Here is a 21,982-nt window from a genome sequence, read left to right on the forward strand (position 1 = left end):
CGCACGTTTTGATGTAATTTTTGTACAGGTGTTGGCAACACTGCCGGAGGAGTAGCGCGGCAAAGTTTAGGCAGAAGTCTGAATAAGAAAATAAGCCCGCAGGATAATAGACCAGTGTGCTTTGCACAAGGCTTTGCCTTGTGCTTCTAGGCACACTGGAATTAGCATTCACATAGTAGTATTCATGGACAGGAAGGGTAAGCATTAATGCTATTCATTTGCCTTAGTGTTTTTGTTAAGTAGTATTTTTTTACTGTACTTAGATTTTTTAATTAACATTAACAAAGTAGTATTTCCAACATTTTTCAGACTTTTTTTTCGGACATATTTCAAACTTTTATTCCAACATTTTTAAAACATTTTTTTCTTTTTTCTAATATGGATCTTGAGTCTGAAATAAAGTTTGAATTGATTGAATATGAATGAGATTTTCACTTCTGGAAACCTCACTGTATTCACTTCCAACTCTCGTGAGAGTTTGTGTTTGACGTTGTAATGTATTATATGTAATGTATTATTGTTGTTGTTGCTTTTTTTTTTTTTTTACCTTTTACAGACATTGTTTAGACTTTATTTTCCAACATTTTTCAAACTTTATTTTTCAGACTTTTTTTCAGACATTTTTCAAACTTTTTTTTACGGACATTTTTTCAGACTTCTTTTTTCAGATTTATTTTCAGAAATTTTTTCCAGACTTTTTTCAGACTTTTTTTGGGACATTTTTCAGACTTTTCTTTTTGTTTTTACCTTTTTCAGATATTGTTTAGACTTTATTTTCCAACATTTTCAAACTTTCTTTTTCAGACTTTTTTTCAGATTTTTTTTCAGACTTTTTTTCAGTCTTTTTTTTCCCGACATATTTGCCGGACTTTTTTCAGAATGTTTTTGGGACATTTTTCAGACTTCTTTTCAGAGGTCGCGGGTGCAAGCGGCCGAAATGGGTTTCCTCAGGAGGGTGGCTGGCGTCTCCCTTAGAGATAGGGTAAGAAGCTCAGTCATCCGTGAGGGACTCGGAGTAGAGTCCTTGCTCCTTTGCGTCGAAAGGAGCCAGTTGAGGTGGTTTGGGCATCTAGCACGGATGCCCCCTGGGCGCCTCCCTTGGGAGGTGTTCCAGGCACGACCACCTGGGAGGAGACCGCGGGGGAGACCCAGGACTAGGTGGAGAGATTATATCTCTACTCTGGCCTGGGAACGCCTCGGGATCCCCCAGTCAGAGCTGGTTAATGTGGCCCGGGAAAGGGAAGTTTGGGGTCCCCTGCTGGAGCTGTTGCCCCCGCGACCCGATCCCGGATAAGCGGTTGAAGATGGATGGATGGATGGATGGATTTTTCAGACTTTTTTTTAAGGACATTTTTTCATACTTCTTTTTTGAGACATTTTTCAGACTTTTTTTTTTTTTTTTTTTACCATTTTCAGACATTGTTTAGACTTTATTTTCCAACATTTTTCAAATTGTTTTTTAGACATTTTTTTCAGACATTTTTCAGACTTTTTTTTTAAGAACTTTTTTTTCAGACATTTTTTCCAGAATTTTTTCAGACTTTCTTTTGGAATATTTTTCAGACTTTTTTTTTTTTTTTTTTTTACCTTTTTCAGACATTGTTTAGACTTTGTTTTCCAACATTTTTCAAACTTTTTTTTCATACTTTGTTTTCCAACATTGTTCAAACTTTTTTTTCCAACATTTTTCAAACTTTTTTCAGACTTTTTTTCCAGACTTTTTTCAGACATTTTTTAGACATTGTTTAGACTTTGTTTTCCAACATTGTTCAAACTTTTTTTTCAGACTTTGTTTTCCAACACTGTTCAAACTTTTTTTTCCAACATTTTTCAAACTTTTTTTCAGACCTTTTTTTCAGACCTTTTTTCCAGACTTTTTTCAGACTTTTTTCAGACTTTTTTTTGGGGCATTTTTCAGACTTTTCTTTTTTTTTTTTTTACCTTTTTCAGATATTGTTTAGACTTTATTTTCCAACATTTTCAAACTTTTTTTTCAGACTTTTTTTCAGTCTTTTTTTGCAGCATTTTTCAAACTTTCTTTTTCAGACATTTTTACCAGACTTTTTTCATAATTTTTTTTGGGACATTTTTCAGACTTTTTTTTTTTCAGACTTTTTTCCAGAATTTTTTCAGACTTTCTTTTGGAACATTTTTCAGACTTTTTTTTTAGGACATTTTTTTCAGACTTCTTTTTCAGGCTGCAAAAAAAGACTGAAAAAAAGTCTGAAAAATGTCTGAAAAAAAAAGTCTGAAAAATGTCTGAAAAAAATGTCTAAAAAAAAGTTTGAAAAATGTTGGAAAATAAAGTCTAAACAATGTCTGAAAAAGGTATATAAAAAAAAAAAAATAAAAGTCTGAAAGAATGTCCTTAAAAAAAAGTCTGAAAAATGTCCCAAAAAAAGGCTGAAAAAAGTCTGGAAAAAAAGTCAGAAAAAAAGTCAGAAAAATGTTTGAAAAAACTGTCTAAAAAAAAAAGTTTGAAAATGTTGGAAAACAAAGTCTAAACAATGTATGAAAAAGGTTAAAAAAAAAAAAAAGTCTGAAAAATTTCCCAAAAGAAAGTCTGAAAAAAGTCTGGAAAAAATGTCTTTTAAAAAAAAGTCTGGCAAAAATGTCGGGAAAAAAAGTCTGAAAAATGTCTGAAAAAAAAGTCTAAAATAAAGTTTGAAAAATGCCCAAAAAAAATTCTGAAAAAAGTCTGGCAAAAATGTCGGGAAAAAAAGTCTGAAAAATGTTTGAAAACAAAGTCTAAACAATGTCTGAAAAAGGTAAAAAAAAAAAAAAAAAAAAAAAGTCTGAAAGATGTCCCAAAAAAAAGTCGGAAAAATGTTGGAAAAAAAGTCTAAGCAATGTCTGAAAAAGGCGAAAAAAATAAATTAAAAAAAAATGTCTGAAAAAAAGAGGTGAAGTTACTGTACAGATGTTTTCTAAACAGTTGTATGCAACTACACATTTCAGCTACAAAATGTTTGTTCTATTGTCTACATGTTCCTCACAGGCCACTCTCTGCTTGACCATAATACATATAATTTAATTAAATATATGCATGACACTGAGTTAAATGGTGCGGCCGTCATTGGCTCCAATCAGAAATGCTATGCAGAAGAAAAACATGTAACTTGCTAAAAAAACAAAAACAAAACAAATACAAATACAAATAAAAAATAATATTAATAGTTATAATAATAATTATTATAAATCACATTTTTTTATTTAAATTTTTTCTGTTAAACAAAACCTATCAATGCACAATGATAATGTAACAAAAGTTGTTGTCAGTAATGTACGCCTACTGTAAATAATAGATAATAATCAATTGTGAAATCCCAGAATATCTTCATTTATCATCCCTATTTTAGAAGAAAAGTCAGGAAAGTTAGTTATTTGATACCAAATTTGATTTCTGTATATATCTATAAAAAAAAAACTTAACATAACATAACAAATTATGTTTTCATTACAACTTGCTTGGTGTAATTAATTTGGAACAGACATTTCTGGAATAATAACATATCATATAATCACATTATGATTTCACTGAAAATTGATAAATGATAATATTGAATTATTGCCCTGATGCTGTATGTTACAGAATGGAAATCAGAACAGATTTTTTAGTTTTTTTCCCCCATGATTATCTATAATAGCTTAGCCATCTCCTTGTTACATCACTGACCACAGAACTCCTTTACTATTATGAGTCTGTTTTACAGATGATTTGCATGATCATCTCTATCTATCAGAGAGTAATACTACAGATTAAATACATCTGACTATGGTAAAAAGTAGACACTGATGGTACCTTCTGTATCAGTACGGTCTGCAGTACACCAGAGAAATACTGTTTACAGACAGACGGACACATGCACACACAATGCCAATGGAAAAGCCCAGATGTAGTACAGTAGTGTCTGGCCATCTGCTGGACTGAGAAGGAGCTGCTCTGAGCTTTTGCTTTACTCACATATTGTATTTCTCCACCACTACCCATCTAAAGATACATTTTAATGTGTACTAGTAGTGTAAAGATACTAGGATTATTTTGTCTTTCATTTCTAACACACATGGGCACCTACAGGTTTTGGAAGATGAGATAAACTTTAATGATCCTTGTTGGCAAATATATCACTGTGTAGAATTTTTTGATATAGAACTGAAATAAGAGTCTTTCTATACCAATTACTTTCACTATTTCTATATTTATCACTATCAGTTTTTTGTCACTCTGTATTTATGACAGGGCCTGGATAAGGAATAGTTTGGATGCTCTGTTTTTCTCCAATGCCACTCCAAATGTTTTAACGGTCCATGAGTCACTATCAAGTCATTATGATTGTATATTGTACTTTTCTTTTCTTTTTTAAAAATTGTCTTGACATTGTGTACGGCTAAATGTGACCTCGTTCATATTTTTTATATTTAATTTTTCTTTCTGCTCCTCTAGGTGTATATATATACTATATATATATATATAAATATTATTTTATTATTTATTAAAAATGGAAATATAATATTATTATACATATTATTTGGAAATTATTATTATTATTTATGTTCTCTACATCTTGTGCTTGTCAACATTCCAGACTAATAATACAAAAGAACTGAAATAAGAATATAAAATTGGCACAACATTGTTAGATGTACAGAACAAGAAATATTAAGATGCCACATAACAACAGGAAGCCCACATAGTGATAGACAAATTAGGGTACATGATGACATTTATGTTTATATCATCTGGCCAAAAATATGTTGTTGATGAAAGAATATTAAGACATAAATAGGCCTATAGGTTCCCAACCTGGGGATCTGAGATTTCAAGAATAAAGTCATAATATTTCGAGAATAAAGTCATAGGTTTACGAGAAAAAAAGTCGTAATATTATGAGAATAAAGTCATAATATTACGACTTTTTTTCTCGTAAGGTTATGACTTTATTGTCGTTATGTTACGAATTTTTTCTCGGAAAGTTATGACTTTATTGTCGTAATATTACGACTTTTTTTCTCGTAAGGGTATGACTTTATTGTCGTTATATTACAACTTTTTTTCTCGTAAAGTTATGACTTTATTCTCCTAATATTATGACTTTTTTTCTCGTAAGGTTATGACTTTATTGTCGTTATATTACGACTTTTTTTCTCATAAAGTTAGGACTTTATTGTCGTTATATTACAACTTTGTTTCTCGTAAAGTTATGACTTTATTGTCGTTATATTACGACTTTTTTTCGTAAAGTTATAACTTTATTCTCATAATATTCCAACTTTTTTTCTCGTAATATCATGATTTTATTGTCATTATATTACAACTTTTTTCTCATAAAGTTATGACTTTATTTTGTAATATTGACTTTTTCATTGCAAAGTTAAGACTTTATTCTCATGATATTACGACTTTTTTTCTCGTCAAGTTATGACTTTGTTCTTGTTATATTACAACTTTTTTCTCGTAAAGTTATGACTTTATTCTTGTTATATTGCGACTTTTTTTTCCCGTAAATGTATGACTTTTTTCTCGTAATATTACAACTTTTCTCCCTCAATGTGGCCCTAATACTCCGTAGTACATTTGCACTTGGGCCCTCACTGCATTAGACTTATATGCTATATACTTAGACTATAAACTGTGTTACCTTCATCACAATGCTCAATAGTTTGCGGCTCCAGACAGATTTGTTTTGCTTATACTGGCTCATTTAATAGTAAAGGTTGCTGACCCCTGGCCTAGTGTATGAAGACACTCAGTGAACATGTTGTGCATACTATTAGAGTACTACGAGTGGCTATAAATGTCCCTTACAGGTGTATATGGATTTTCCCACCTGTCTGACACAGTGACCTCCTGATGCTGTGATGTTACAGTGTAGTGTGTGTGTGTGTGTGTCTGTGTGTGTGTGTGTATGTGTGTGAGTGTGTGCGTGTATGCGTGTCTGTGTGTATGTGTGTGAGTGTGTGTGTGTGTGTGCGTGTGTGTGTGTGTGTGTGTGTGTGTGTCTGTGTGTGTGTGTGTGTCTGTGTGTGTGTTTGTGTTTGTGTGTGTGTGTGTGTGTATGTGTATGTGTATGTGTGTGCGTGTGTGTGTGTGTGTGTGTGTGTGTGTGTGTGTAGCAGTAGGGCAGCAGAGGGAGGGTGCTGAGCAGACTCCATATTTGGGCATACCACCGTCTCTGCCTCGCTATTGGCTGCGGTTCTTATGCAGCTGCTTGTCAACAAGATGGCCTTCCTCTCCTCTCCTCTCCTCTCCTCTTCTCTCCTCTCCTCTCCTCTTCTCTCTCTCTGCCGCTCTGACACTGATTATTTTGGTATCCCCGAGAACACATACCGTGAAAGCTTCTAGTGTCACTTCTAAATAGATAGTGGGGAGAGTCCTAACAAGGCGTAGAGTCCGCTAGACTCTGTCCAGAGAGCTGACAGCCACACAAAGCCTCTGTAGCAGCAGAACCAGCAGAACCAGGAGGTCGATCACAGAGACGAGCTGCTGGCTGATGTCGACGTTAGCTGCTAGTTGCTAGCGTTAGCTGCTAGCGACGTGGACACGGATAGTTAACTCGTGTCACCTGCATTTCACCAGACAAACTGGTTCTGTTAGAGGAGAATACAACCAGGAAAACACTTGTCATCGACTTGTTTGCTGGTGAAGAAGGTTGTCTTTGCTGCGAAAGGTGAGTAAGACACTAAATAACCTTTCAGTCCTGTTAGCCTGCTAGCTGTCATGTTGTTATGCAGGTAAGTTGTGCTATCCAGTTAGCTTGCTAGCTAACTGATATTTACTGTGCACAATACATAGTTAATAAACTATTAAAGTTACTAGTTGATTCGGGTGTAGTTGATGTTAAATATTAATAAACTGGATATTACTTAAACATTGTACCAAGCTAGCTAACTGTTTGCTAGTTGGGTAAGAAGCTAGAAGACGTTTTAAAGGTGATTTACTGTTATTAAAATGAATATTGAGGTGAGTATTGTTGTTGTTATGGTTTTGGAGTTTGATGCACAACACTTGTTGGTTGTCACTGCATTAATTTCAGTCAGTTTTGTAGGGTTATAAGGTTATCTAAAGCAGAACCAGGAAAAGTAATGATCAAGTAACCTGCAGGCCTTTCTTTTTCCTTTTAGGACATTTTAGTCTACATGTTTAGTGACATATTGAGTGTTTTTCATCATGCATAATATGCATATAAACTCATTGACGCATTGGCACAACTTAATGGTTAGTTTCTGTGAGGAGATATGTCCAAATGGATAAGATAAACAGGTCTAGAGTAAATCTGTTTTTGGTACAGCAGCATAAGATCTCATGTTGTCATTGCTATAAAATTAAAATAAACAATCAGATGAGTATTGTGTTTGGTGTTTGTGACATTACACTTGTTGGTTGTCACTGCATTCATTTCAGCCAGTTTTGTAGGGTTATAAGGTTATCTAAAGCAGAACCAGGAAAAGTAATGATCAAGTAACCTGCAGGCCTTTCTTTTTCCTTTTAGGACATTTTAATCTACATGTTTAGTGACATATTGAGTGTTTTTCATCATGCATAATATGCATATAAACTCATTGACGCATTGGCACAACTTAATGGTTAGTTTCTGTGAGGAGATATGTCCAAATGGATAAGATAAACAAGTCTTGGGTAAATCTGTTTTTGGGACAGCAGCATAAGATCTCATGTTATCATTGCTATAAAATTAAAATAAACAATCAGATGAGTATTGTTGTTTGTGTTTGTGACATTACACTTGTTGGTTGTCACTGGATAAACTGGATTAATTTCAGCCAAGTTTTGTAGGGTTATAAGGTTATCTAAAGCAGAACCAGGAAAAGTAATGATCAAGTAACCTGCAGGCCTTTCTTTTCCTATTTAGGACATTTTAATCTACATGTTTAGTGACTCATATCATAATATTGAGTGTTTTTCATCATGCATAATATGCATATAAACTCATTGACGCATTGGCACAACTTAATGGTTAGTTTCTGTGAGGAGATATGTCCAAATGGATAAGATAAACAAGTCTTGGGTAAATCTGTTTTTGGGACAGCAGCATAAGATCTCATGTTATCATTGCTATAAAATTAAAATAAACAATCAGATGAGTATTGTGTTTGGTGTTTGTGACATTACACTTGTTGGTTGTCACTGCATTCATTTCAGCCAGTTTTGTAGGGTTATAAGGTTATCTAAAGCAGAACCAGGAAAAGTAATGATCAAGTAACCTGCAGGCCTTTCTTTTTCGATTTAGGACATTTTAATCTACATGTTTAGTGACATATTGAGTGTTTTTCATCATGCATATTATGCATATAAACTCACTGACACATTGGCACAACTTAATGGTTAGTTTCTGTGAGGAGATATATTCAAATGGATAAGATAAACAGGTCTAGAGTGAATCTGTTTTTGGGACAGCAGCATAAGATCTCATGTTGTCATTGCTATACAATTAAAATAAACAATCAGATGAGTATTGTTGTTGGTGTTTGTTACATTACACTTGTTGGTTGTCACTGGATAAACTGGATTAATTTCAGCCCAGTTTTGTAAGGTTATAAGGTTATCTAAAGCAGAACCAGGAAAAGTAATGATCAAGTAACCTGCAGGCCTTTCTTTTTCGATTTAGGACATTTTAATCTACATGTTTAGTGACTCATATCATAATATTGAGTGTTTTTGATCATGCATAATATGCAAATAAACTCATTGACGCATTGGCACAACTTTAAGGTTAGTTTCTGTAAGGAGATATGTCCAAATGGATAAGATAAGTGAATCTGTCTTTGGGACAGCAGCATAAGATCTCATGTTGTCATTGCTATAAAATTAAAATAAACAATCGGATGAGTATTGTTGCTGTTATTGTTGTTTGTGTTTGTGACATTACACTTGTTGGTTGTCACTGGATAAACTGCATTAATTTCAGCCAAGTTTTGTAGGGTTATAAGGTTATCTAAAGCAGAACCAGGAAAAGTAATGATCAAGTAACCTGCAGGCCTTTCTTTTTTCTGATTTAGGACATTTTAATCACACTAAGGACTACATCTTCAGTGATGCATATCATAATATTGAGTGTTTTGATAATGCATAATATGCAAATAAACTCATTGACGCATTGGCACAACTTAATGGTTAGTTTCTGTGGGGAGATATGTCAAAATGGATAAGATAAACAAGTCTTGAGTGAATCTGTTTTTGGGACAGCAGCATAAGATCTCCTGTTGTTATTGCTATGAAATTAAAATAATCAGTTTTGTTGGGTTATAAGGTTATCTAAAGCAGAACCAGGACAAGTAATCGTCAAGTAACCTGCAGGCCTTTCTTTTTCAATTTAGGACATGTTGATCACAGTAAGGACTACAAATGCATATCATAATATTGAGTGTTTTGATCAAGCATAATATGCTAATAAACTCATTGACGCATTGGCACAACTTAAGGATAGTTTCTGTAAGGAGATATGTCCAAATGGATAAGATAAATGAATCTGTCTTTGGGACAGCAGCATAAGATCTCATGTTGTCATTGCTGTAAAATTAAAATAATCAGTTTTGTTCGTACTTCCACATAGAGTACTGACTGTCTGTGATATTGTTAGACAATGCTGCGCCTATCAGATGTTCAAATAGGATAATACCCTGTGTTGACACAGTTGTGATTGGGGTATCAAAGCTTGCATCAAAGTCTAACTTGTGACCATGTTGCAGGACAATCATGCAGACAGACACTCTTCCTAGGTGTCCCCCACCCCCCTCAATGTAATAATGTCCCCCAGCAGACTGGACCGATGCACTCCGCTCTATTGTTCTGTTGACAGTTTGCAGCAAAGCCGGCCTGCTGGCGTCTGCTGCTGTTGCATTGTCTTCACATGCAGAGAGGGAGATTGAGCTAAGACTTTTTGGCATGCGTCTGTGTTATCATTCGTCAGCTTTTGGCCGTGTGGTTGAAATGCTGTGAAAAGGGAGTGCAGGAGAGCTGGAGCATAGTATGAGGGGGCTGAGTATGAGTGACATAGTGTTGTGTTATGTTATCAGGCTGACTTTTCTGCAGGAGTTGGTGAGCTGATAGGTTAAAGGGAAAACAACAAGTCACAAGCTTTGAAATTGGTGCTCCTTTTGTTACTTGTTAAATCTTAAATTAGCATTTATTAGGGATGTGGTACACTGTGTTCTCTACCATAGTGAAACCATCATCCTGGTGAGAGTGCATGCCAAACCGCTCTTGATTTGTGTAGGGAAATCACCCAGTCCACCAGAAATTGAGTTTTAATGTAATAGGACAAACCTGTCAATCTCTCACTATGCAATAGGGCTGCACAATATATTGGGTTTTTTTTTTCGTCATCGCAATGTCAATTTGCGCGATAAACACATTGCTAAAGACTGCAATATTGCACTAAGGGATTTCTTGAGGAAAGTATTAGTAGAAAACAGCACTTTAAAATGTAACTACCATTCTTGTTTTATTGGTGCCTTTTGTGTTCAGTTCAATTTGTTTAACAAAAGACATTAATTAATGATATCCTTTAATTTATTTTTATTTTCAACAAGCAATTTGTTGTATTTTAGCAGAATACTGAAAGCAGCATAAAGACAGAACTGAGTGCACTTTAATATCTGTTTATTTATTGCAAATAATATCGTTATCGCGATATTCAACAAAGTAATCGCATAGTTTCCTCATATCGTGCAGCACTACTATGCAAACAGCAGGATATTAATTTGTGAACAGGTCAGTACCTTGTTAACATTATTGTATGTGATTTGTGTAGCTGTGTAGTGAGTATTGTGTGGATTTCCACACTTTTGTCTGCAGCTGTTTTCCACAAGCATTTCACTGACAGAATAGTGAGTAATTTGTGTATCTAGACCTTTTTCACAATGTTAGAAAGACGTAATCTTCCCTACAGAGGAGGAATGATGTACTCTTCTGTATTATTGACATAATGTACATGTATGCAGGTCAATAGCAGAACTGCTGTGTCTGGTTAACAGACAGAAAAATCTGTATGATTTGACCTTTTCAGCATAAAAGCTTAGAAGCACCATGCGTGCATACCGTGGTACAGTAGCTAGTGTGATCTACATGTCCTAACTGATGCCTACATTTAGAGCCGCATAGTTCTGTATGTGTGGGAATGGTTAAGTGTTAAGTAATACATACAGAAAAATCATCTTTCTCTTGTGGCAGTTCATTTGTCAGACAGCTTGGGTACCTAACGATGCAGTTTACTCCCCGACTCCCCGGCTCTGTAGTGTTGCTGTGGTGTGTCGCTGGCTGCCACCGTGCTTGGATGGGATTTGAAGGATTAGGTTGATGCAGAAAGCTTAAAACCAAACCCAAGCCTTCATTTGCAAGAACTCTTTCAAATTAAGAGGAAAAAAAGTAGCTCAGTACTAACTTAAACCGACTGTTGGGGGAGTAATATGGAGTACTGAAAACTGAATCTAACTGTACCTGGATGTGAGATACCGGATGGGACATACTTTCACAAAGACACCCTTTAAAGGCATTTTAATTTCTTAGTATCTATTCAGTTTTCCTGTTTTTTTTTTTGACCAGCAAGTTTCTCATTTACAGCAGCTGTCTGATCTAGGATTAATCATTGGCATGGTTTGTATTGACTTGAAGCGTATTTTGAAGAGCAGTGTGATAGCAAAACGACGATACATCCCTGCACAGAAAAGCTATGGTGCTGTCAATGAAGCAGTCATTTCAAGATGTTGTCATCGAATCTCTGTGATCGTTCATGTTAGTTACCAGTTACGCTGATCACACGATAGAAGAAGGGCTACTTCTAACGATTATTTTCATTGTCAATTAATCTGTCGATTATTTTCTCGATTAATCGATTAGTTGTTTGGTCTATAAAAGCCCAAGATGACGTCCTCATATGTCTTGTTTTGTCCACAACTCAAAGATATTCAGTTTACTGTCATGGAGAAGTAAAGAAACCAGAAAATATTCACATTTAACAAGCTGCATCAGAATTGACTTTTTTGTCTTAAAAAAATTACTACTTAAAATAAGGGCTGCACGATATGAAGAAACTATGCGATTACTTTGTTGAATATTGCGATAACGATAATATTTGCGATAAATAAACAGATATTAAAGTGCACTCAGTTCTGTCTTTCTGCTGCTTTCAGTATTCTGCTAAAATGCACAAATTGCTTGAGGGATATAATCATTAATTAATGTCTTTTATTGAACAAATTCAACATTGAACTGAACACAAAGGGCACCAATAAAAAAAGAATGATAGCTACATTTTAAAGTGCAGTTTTCTACGAATACTTTCTTTCAACTTCCTCAAGAAATCCCTCGCGATGTGTTTATTGTGCAAATACATTAAAATTAAAATAGCTGGTAATTAATTTAATGGTTGAAAACGAATCGATTAATCGTTGCAGCTCTAGATAGAAGTGTTGCCATTGATCTTTATATGTGTTTATGTTGTCAGATGACGTCTCAAGCGTTAAACAGTGATTTAATGGTCTCAATGACTTTGCTGTTCACCTTGGTTATTATGGAGGTTATCATGGTGTTTTGAATCACAATCATCTGACAACAGAAACAAAAAATGATGCAATGACAACAGTTAAATAGTGTGTTAGGCTGTATTGAAACACAAATGATCATAGAGAGCAGGAGTTGACAGACTGAGAGTTTTAACCTGCTGAGTAGCCTGGCTGTCGGTGTCCTACTGCTTGCCAAATGTTGGCTGCACTGCACAGTTTGTTGCTTGCTAACCCACAGAGGAGGAGGAAGGTTTTATTCACATTTTTTTGAGTTTCACTATAGAATACACAAGTCATATTTAGATGTAAACATCGTTTTCAGATGTAGCTGCTCTAGTGTGAGGACATCCTAAACTTACAGGAAAATACGAGCTAATAATTCATGTCTGTAGTTTGTTATGGTGGCTGCTGGTGTTCAGTGTGTGACTTTGTGCTGAAGCACTGCAGTGGGCAGAGCATCTCTCTTCTGGCCCCTCTTATAATACCATCCAATCTGTTATGAGCGATGGATAGCATGATGCAGTGAGAGGGAGGGGAAGAGAGGAGAGGATGGAAAGGAGGTAGAGAATAAAAGTGGTTAAAGAGAGAGAGAGAGAGAGAGAGAGAGAGAGAGTCAAGGGGACATGGAGGGAAAGGGCAGTAAAAAAAAACGGCGTTTTTTTCCCACAACAGTATAATCTGCCTGCTCTTAGCCGAGTTGTTGCTGTGTGATTATAGAGGAAGCATTTGAATTGGTTCACCACACTGTGTGGGCGGTGTTTGCTTTTTGCACCTCTCTGAGCCTTTCCATTAGTCCAAATGTACAAAGCACCACCCAGTCAGTGTGAAGCACAACAATGACCTGTATTAAAGCCCGTGGATTGAAGGAGTCGGGCGGCTAAAACGGAGAGCAGGCTACTGTGTCGTCAAAAGAGTCTTAAACAAATATATATCAACCTTTAAGCTCTTAAATTTGTGTTACGCAACAAGATTGTCTGAAGAGAACTGACTGTAGGGATTTTCGAGTGCTGCAATATCAGCTTTTATTGTCCACTAAAACACACCCTGTGGCATTACTCCACCTGGGAATGTTTGTAACGGTACAAGTATTTATTTTAGGCTACATCCACACTAATACGTTTTCGTTTTAAAATGAACATGATCTCCGTCCAGACGAGCATTTTAGGGCTGTTTCAGAATTAATCTCGGTCCATATTGCCACACCTGAAAACGCATATCACATGACCATTCACGTACACTGGGCATGCGCGTGCCGGTGTAAACCAGAAGCAGGGTGGTCGGTTGTTCAGTTGCAGAAAATACTACAAAGGAAGAACGGCAATGGTGAAAAGTAAGACCAGATTTCTTTGCTTGGACCGACGACGAGGTGGAGCTGTTACTGCAAGTAACACACGAGTATAAGGCGTTCAACACGGTGGAAAACACAACAGATGTCGTTTGTTTTCTTCTGGAAAAAGGTTCACGTGATGGGGAGTGATGAATCAGGGAAGGACATGTCATGACTGATAAGATCCAGTCAAGAAGCAAACGTAGATGTCTGTGTCATCGTTTTTGAAGGTCTCTGTTTCTGACTGTCCAGACTAAAACCACAGGTTTTTTAAGCTAAAACAGGGTCAGCAGTAGTGTGGACACTACGCATGAACGTAGCACAAGTTATTAATTTTAAAGAGAAAACATTAGTGTGGATGTAGCCTTAGGCTATTTCTATTTTGTTGTACATAGTATACATCAAGCTGAGCCAATCCTAATATTTGGTTACCTGCCAACAATGCAGACAACTTTTGTCAAGTGGCTGCCACACCTTAAGATGTACCAGACAAGGAGATGCTTGTTTTATGAGATTCTCACTGGAGCTGACTGCATGTCTGAACCTGTAAGAGGTGAAGAGTGACACAACAGAAAGACAGATGGGGCTGAATAGTTTGTTGTCATTTATAGTGAAAGTAAAGGATAGGTTGAACCGTGATGCATTCTTTTTGTTGTGCGTCGATACTATTTGGCCTAGTTTGGTCAATATAGGATTAAATAAATTCAAATCAATACTAATCTAACCTTTATCACATGATCTGTTTCCTCTGGATGCTTGTCACGAAACTGTATAATGCCACCGGGAGAATTGAACATCATTTATATTGAACTGAGTGACTAGTCAATCCTGGTGGTGTATGCATGTATGTGGTTGTACTTGGTATAATCAATCAGGATGTTGTATATTAACTGGTGAGGGAGGGTATTTCAATTATCTCATCATTCATATTATGCTATTTTAGTATTAGTATAGTCAGTTGTGTCTTTTTGGACCATTAACTACAGTATAATACAGTTAAAGGAGCAGTGTGTAGGATCTGGTGGTATCTAGCAGTGAGGTGAGGAGACTGCAAGCAACTGAAGCCTCTCCCGCGTGTCAGGCATGTTTTAGAGCTACAATGGCTGACGTGCAAGCGCGAATGACCCTCCCTAGAGCCAGCTGTTATAAGAGTAGTGTAGGTCATTTGGAGCAAAGCCAAAGTGTACTTTGTAAGTGAGTGGTGAAGCAAGCGAGACAGAGAGAGAGAGAGAGAGCAGCGGCGATGGGAGCGAGTAAAGTTATCGACTCCAGCCCAAGCAGGAAAAGTTAGCAGAATTTAATTTGTCCGTCCTGGGCTACTGTAGAAACATGGCGAGAGGCTCCGTGAAGAGGACCCACTCTGCATGTAGATATTAACAGCTTGATAACAAAACACAACAATTCTTATTATCAGGTGATTATACACTGGAGAAAACATACTTATTAATATTATATTCTATTTCTGCCAATAGATCCCCCTAATAGTTACACACTGGTCCTTTTAAGAGTTGTTGAATTTGAAAGTTGATATGAAAAAAAAACGTCCTGTCCAGTTTAAACCTATGCTTTTAAACATGTAGGCTAACATGTAAAGGGTAACGTTAAAGGAGGCCGCTCAGGACTGACAGATGAGGCATACTGTAGGTTCAAGCTGTTCTGGGATGCAGAGAGGAGGCCAAACACGCAGCTCCACTGCCACTTGTTCCTCTCCTTAAGTACGCCGGCACGTTCCTGGCAGCGCCTGCAGCTGGCATAGCTGCACAAGCACGCTGGTTGGACTAAAGCCTTTCCCCCCCCCAGCCTGTAGCATAGGCTCCTTGGCAGGGTAAGGACAGGCAGGACAGCTACAGCAGTTTCACTACTACCCACCCCCTCCTGCTGTTGGCTAAAAATAGGTCCAGCATATGCCTGCATGCTCCTCCCTGTGTTGCCTCCTATTAAGCAAGTCCTCTTTGAAGCACGGAGATGCAGGAGAGGAGCATAGGGAGAGAGGGAGTCCATTTGGAGCTTTTGTGCTCCATCTTTCCTCCCTTTCATCTGCAGGCCGCAGACACCAAACCTGAAATGGAATCCCTTTAATTTGATTTTAGAGGCTCCAACGCGGGGAGATGATCGTAGCACGCTTTAGCAAATGTAATCGCTAATTGAGTTTGGCCAAAGTAGGAGGCAGGCCAGTTGTGATTAGTTCAGTTAGTAGTACAGTATGAGGATGGTTCTTCTGTTCTGTCCAGTCTAGTGGCTGGGCTGCTGGTGTACAATGCTGACACCCTCTCTGATTGTACCTCGAGGCAACTACTCAATACAGCCTCAATTGGTCATTGATTACATGCACTGTTGCTCCAAAGATACAAACTCTATTTTCACTGTGCCATTGTCCTCTCTTTTCTTTCATCCCTCCCTCCCCGCCCATACCTCTGATCTCTTCCCTGTTGATGCAGGTTGTATGCCCAGTGTTGCCGGTGACCTTGGTGACAGACAGTGCCCATTAGGTTGGCACTGGGAGAGGGAGCCGACAATGAGAGCTCTGGCTCTGGGTGCTTGCTGGCCAGCATAGATGCCGATATGCCCCGGTGGTCCGCATCCTGATGGATCGAGACACCTTCTCCCACATCCGCCTGTGGTGCCCCCGCCCCTTTGGCACCTACTCACAGAACAAAGCCAGGAGCCCAGGCTCGGGGGGCAGTGGTGGAGGCGGAGGCGGTGGCGGGACGGGGTCCCCCTCCCTCTGCAAGGCTGAGCCCTCTCCAGGTGCCAGAAGGACCGTGGATGGAAGCGAAGATGGAGGGATGATAGTGGGCGTGCAGGAGGAGACTGGAGAAGAGGAGGATGCGGGTTCAGAGAACACTCCACCCGAACCTGAGCTCGTCCCCAGCTCCCTGACACCGAGCCAGGCCCCTCCGCCCTCTTCAGCCCCTCCCTCTCCGCCCTCTGCCGGGTCCCAGATGGAAGATGGCCGCGTGCTGTTAGACACCTGGTATGTCATTAAGCCAGGCAACACCAAGGAGAAGATCGCCTTCTTTGTTGCACACCAGTTCAGTGGAGCAGGCCAGCCCAGACCAAGCGCCATGAAGGTAAAGAACAAAACAAAATCTGCTGTTTGTCATTGTTTTGTGTTGGTTATTGATTTCCACTAATAAATATATTCATACATTTGTATAAAGCAGCATATTTGCCCACTTCCATGTTGATAAGAGTATTAAATACTTGACAAATCTCCCTTTAAGGTCCATTTTTAACAGATAAAAAATGTGCTATTAATCATGATTAACTATGGACAATCATGCGATTAATCACGATTAAATATTTTAATCGATTGACAGCCCTAGTTATTTAAAAAAAAATATTAATTCTTCTTCTTCTCCTCAGGTTAAAGGTAACTGGGCAACTGACTGCAGTAAAGCCAAAAGACGAAGACGATGCTCATCCTATGACCCTCCGACACGCTCCCAAGCCTCAGAGCCAAACCTCAGCCATGACTCCTCGCTTGCGCCTCCTAGCTCTGATGAGCCTCCTCTAGGAGGAGTGAACGAGACGGACCTGCTGTCTGTGGCAGAGATGGTCGCTTTGGTTGAGCAGAGGACTGCCATGGCCCTCCAGGGGATCGTGGCTGTTCATGGGAATCAACATCAAGATGAGTCCCCAAACACCACTCACAGTCAGGGCCTTACCCCGCACCAGCACACTCTACTCCGGGGCACGGTGTCGGACCCCACTCCTATCGTATTTGTGTCAGACAGTTCAAATGGCCAGCCCTCCAAAGAGGCCCAGGAGCTGTCGTCGTCTCCCATCCAGACAGACCAGGAGCTGGAGGAGCAGCAGGAGTCACTGAGGGTGGCCCAGGCCATAGCGCACTTTGAGTCCCAGAACCAGGAGAATCAGTTCAATCTGGGCGCTGGTCCTGGAACAGACTCTCCTTCTAATCGCGACCGAGAAAAAGAGCGAAGGAAAGGAGGGGAGTCCGGCATTGTAACGCCTCCTCCGCCCCCCAGCCACAGTCATGGTGAGGTTAGAATAGCTTTCCGAGTGTCAAATCTGGATCCACGGTCTCAGCTGGAGCCAGCTGGCAGATCCCGCTGTATGTTTATGAGCTGTGGCGGCGGGGGTAACCAGGCAGCGGCCAGGGCCAAAGAGAAAATCACCTGCGACCTCTACCAGCTAGTCAGCCCCTCGTCCAGAGACCCCAGTAGTCTGCTGCTTGCCGCCACAAATGCTGCCCCCAAACCAGATGGAGACCTCCATCACCCGGACAGGCCGACCTGTGGCAGCCCCGACCCGACCCAGGAGGAGAAGAAGGCTGTGGGGAGGGAACGAGTGACTGGCTTCCATGTGGAGGTGGTGGTGACAGGTGCTGTGGATCAATGTGTATTTTTTGGCAAGGACAGTACAGAGAATGTGCAGGAGGAGACGGTGTGCTTCGCTATGCCCAGTGGGGGGGGAGGTAGCGGGGGTGTAGGCAGCTCCAGTGACCCTTCATCAGATGACCCCCCTCCTGGACAACTCTTCTTCCTCCAGCCCCCCCGGGGCCCAGAGGAGGATGTAAAAGGAACGGGCATTGGCAGCGGGTCAGGAATTTGCTCTTTGGACTGTGCCAACAACAACGGCCCTGGGGCAGGGGTGGCGGTGGGTTCAGGGGAGCGGGCAACTCGACCAGACTCTCCCAGCGTTGGGGAGGACTGCTCCGACCCTTCGCTGTGCCGCCTCTACCGCCACGTGTCCCACGACTTCCTGGAGATCCGCTTTCAGATCCAGCGCCTCCTCGAGCCGCGCCAGTACATGCTGCTGCTGCCCGACCACATCATGGTCAACATCTTCAGCTACTTGCCGACGCGCTCGCTGGCGGCCCTCAAATGCACCTGCCACTACTTTAAGGTGTTGATTGAGACTTACGGGGTGCGGGCTGTAGATTCACGCTGGAATCAAGACCCTCTCTACAGGGACGACCCCTGCAAGCAGTGTAAGCGGCAATACGAGCGCGGGGACGTTTCCCTGTGCCGTTGGCACCCCAAACCTTACCACCACGACCTGCCTTATGGACGCTCCTACTGGATGTGCTGCCGGCGTACAGACAAGGACACGCCGGGCTGCCGCGTTGGGCTTCACGATAACAACTGGGTCCAGCAGCCTGCTGATGGCTCGCAGCCCATTCGCGCCAAGAGGGAGGACAGGAGGGAGGAGGCCAGGTAGAGAGGGAAGAGTACACCTCACACACTCATCTCCTCCTGCTCACCTCCTTCTTGCTCCCTCTCGTCTCTGTTCAGAGGACGAACACAAGGACCCTGTTCAGACCTGGCAGTAACATGTGTCCTGAGTGATCCAAACACAAGTGGACAGCTCTGAGTACGTTTGTTCACATTAGAATGCGTCTCCGGTGACAACTTGTGACCCAATCTCACTTCCCCACTCTATATGCAAATAAACACGTATAAACACACGGCTAATACAGCAGACGTTGTGACGTAATATTACAGGAATGTCAGTGGTAATATCCTACATGTTCGTAAATTCGGGTACATTTTATTAACATGAAAATATAAGGTTATTGTACTGGCGGTCCCCGGGGATTTCCCCGCTGCCGGCACCGCTGCCTTTGAATGACAACAACGGTGTTCAGAGCTTCAGAGAGCCAGGGATGAGAGCGGGTGGACGGGCAGGTGTCAGCTCTGTGCAAAGCACCGGAACAAAAATATCAACACATCTCAGACAGTATGATAACAATGCACTTCACATGCCAAGTCTGATGGTCTGTAGATAAGATATATTTTAATAAAATACAGTTGTACCGACAGAATACAGTAGAGCACAGAAGCCGTTTCCAAGCTGCCAGGCAGACAAGCGCTCGCCACAAGAGTGTATTCATATGTGGTCCAGACCACCTCTGTATGCGGTCTGAAAGATCAGATCTCAATGCCTCTTGAGTGCATTATTCACACTTGTACTTAGAGCTGTCCACTTGTGCTCCGATCACTGAGTACGCATGTTAATACCAGGTCTGAATGGGGCCAAGGAGGAATCAGCACTCCAGGACTGTTTGTTTTTCTTTGCTCCAGCACTCCTTTCTCGTACCCTCAGTGGAGGGAAGTTGAGAGGTAAAGAAGGAAGAGAGGTGTGTCACTCTCCTTGCCTTTTTGTTTTCCAAGCCCTCCAGAATCCCTCTCTTTCTCCCCCCCACTGTGCTCCAGAGTGGCACCTTTATAAAAGTTTGCATACCAGGGTTGGGGTCCCCTCCTGCTGCTGTCGGTCAGCCCTCTTTCTGCCTCGTACTCATTCGGGTTTCTGTCTAACTCCACACACGGCTGTTAGGTAATTCATGTGAAAACTTTTGCAGTGTATTTGATTGAGATTAGCATTCATAAAGTGACGCATAGAAATGTATTGCCCTAGAGCCTGCTTACTGTTCCCAATACTTGTTCTGTGTCGTATCACAAACCTCCATATTATAGCTGTACAATGGTGCTTCAAGGAATGAGCTGAGATGTTTTTTCAGTGGTGGAATGTCCAGCGTCACTATAGAAATGTGATTGTATAAAGCAAACTTGATTTTCCGTTGTACAAGATGCCATTTGTACCTGTCCGGCGCCATGCGTTTCTATCTCTCTGAATGTGCTGTAACGTTGTACTATGTTGATTAGTCCCCTGATAATGCTGCTGAAATCATTGCCTGTGTCACTGACGTTCTGAAATAGCCATATCATTGGTTAATGATGGGCACGGTCTCTCCATACTAAGAGACCTGTCTGCGTCATTGTTTCAGAGTGGACCCTAACCTTGCTGACCAGCCATAAAGAGGAGTACTTTCTGGTTTACAGAGAATTATGGGAGATGGACTTTATTGATTTAAGACCAGAACGGGATTAAAAAGAGAAACTTGATGTCACTTTGGAAAGGCCTGATGTCACTTTGTATGGTTTGATTGACTTGCTTTGTTTTTTTGTTTTATTGGGGTGTGTGTAAGAGAATGTTTGCTGTTGTATTTTGCTTTTATTCTTGAGGACTGTGTTCTCCCTGTATCAGTCTGTCGCCCTACTCCACCTGCAAAGATGTATTTTTAAAATCTTTGTTTTAACCCTCCCAGCTCTCTTCCTTTCCTCCCCCCCCTCCTCCGTCCTCCGATTCGGCAGAGGGCAGCGTTTTGCCAAAGCCGTCATTCATGCTTCGAAGCGGGTGAAACAAACTACCACAGACCGCAGAAACTCTCTACACCAGCTTCCAGCCTTAAAACCCCCTTACCTCTTACCACCCACCCTGCAGGAGATTGAGGCGTCAGATACCTCACAGATGATCAAGAGTATTGGGAGTTGCACAGGACCCTGTAGGCGGCTACATTTTAGATGGACTCCATCCAGCTCCACTGGATCCACCCATGACTCTTAGTGTGGGAGTGTAAGATGAACAGTGCCTGGTGACGGCTCTGACTCTTCATTCTTGGAAAAACCCTCTTTCTCTGTCTCTCTCTCTCTCTCTCCTCCTCCCCCGCTCTCTCCCTCGCTGTTGAACTCCCCCTTCTACTCCTGCAAGCTGACAGACTGGACATTGATGTGATGAATGATGCTGAAACTCTGCATGGAGGTGGGAAGATGGTTGGGTATTCATGGGAGAACTCTGTAGGTTCCAGACATGTACAATGCTAATGGGAAATATCTGCTTAAATAAAAACAGAAGTGATGATTAAAACTGGAAATCTGAATCGCTACCTGGTTCGTGTGGTGTCTGATAGGTCAGTGCTTCCTTAACGTTTTTTCTGGGGCCCCACTTTTAAAAATGACAAATCAGCGCGACCCAATTCCCAATAGGCCTTAAATATGTAAGAGATAATGTATAGTGAGCTGGTCATTGTTGTTGTGATCATTGTTGGGGTTTATTTTACAACAATGACCCGCTAGCTGTACATTATCCTGCTTATTACACGGCTACTTACTTAAGAAATCAATAATTTGACACAAAACCAATCCGCCAGAGTCCAACATCAAAACAGCACCCATAGCAACGGTCTGTTATACATAGCAACAGTCTGCTATAAAGAAATAACCGACTGTAAAATGCTGTGATTGACCAATCAGAATTGAGTATTCAACAAAGCCGTGTAATAAAAATCATGAGAAGAGTGAATTTGTGTGTAAATGAACATCACCTTATATT

The 21,982-nt window shown here is 40.3% G+C and overlaps 1 protein-coding gene across 1 annotated transcript; it reads left to right on the forward strand.

Annotated features, from left to right (window-relative positions):
• Positions 1–6,212: 6,212 nt before the first annotated feature.
• fbxo46 (F-box protein 46) lies at positions 6,213–21,530 on the forward strand. The gene is made up of 3 exons (XM_037776110.1): positions 6,213–6,668; positions 16,285–16,917; positions 17,213–21,530. The coding sequence occupies exons 2-3, from the start codon at positions 16,432–16,434 to the stop codon at positions 19,028–19,030; spliced, it is 2,304 nt and encodes a 767-aa protein (XP_037632038.1). The 5' UTR covers positions 6,213–6,668; positions 16,285–16,431; the 3' UTR covers positions 19,031–21,530.
• The last annotated feature ends 452 nt before the right edge of the window (positions 21,531–21,982 follow it).

The sequence above is a fragment of the Sebastes umbrosus genome, chromosome 7, assembly GCF_015220745.1.
Source record: "Sebastes umbrosus isolate fSebUmb1 chromosome 7, fSebUmb1.pri, whole genome shotgun sequence".
Classification (NCBI taxonomy): domain Eukaryota; kingdom Metazoa; phylum Chordata; class Actinopteri; order Perciformes; family Sebastidae; genus Sebastes; species Sebastes umbrosus.

Bases quoted from the DNA above. Each gene is read 5' to 3' on its own strand.
- fbxo46 (XM_037776110.1), top strand. From the start codon at position 16,432: ATGGATCGAGACACCTTCTCCCACATCCGCCTGTGGTGCCCCCGCCCC. The intron at 16,918-17,212 runs GTAAAGAACAAA...TCTTCTCCTCAG, and splicing joins CCAGACCAAGCGCCATGAAG to GTTAAAGGTAACTGGGCAAC.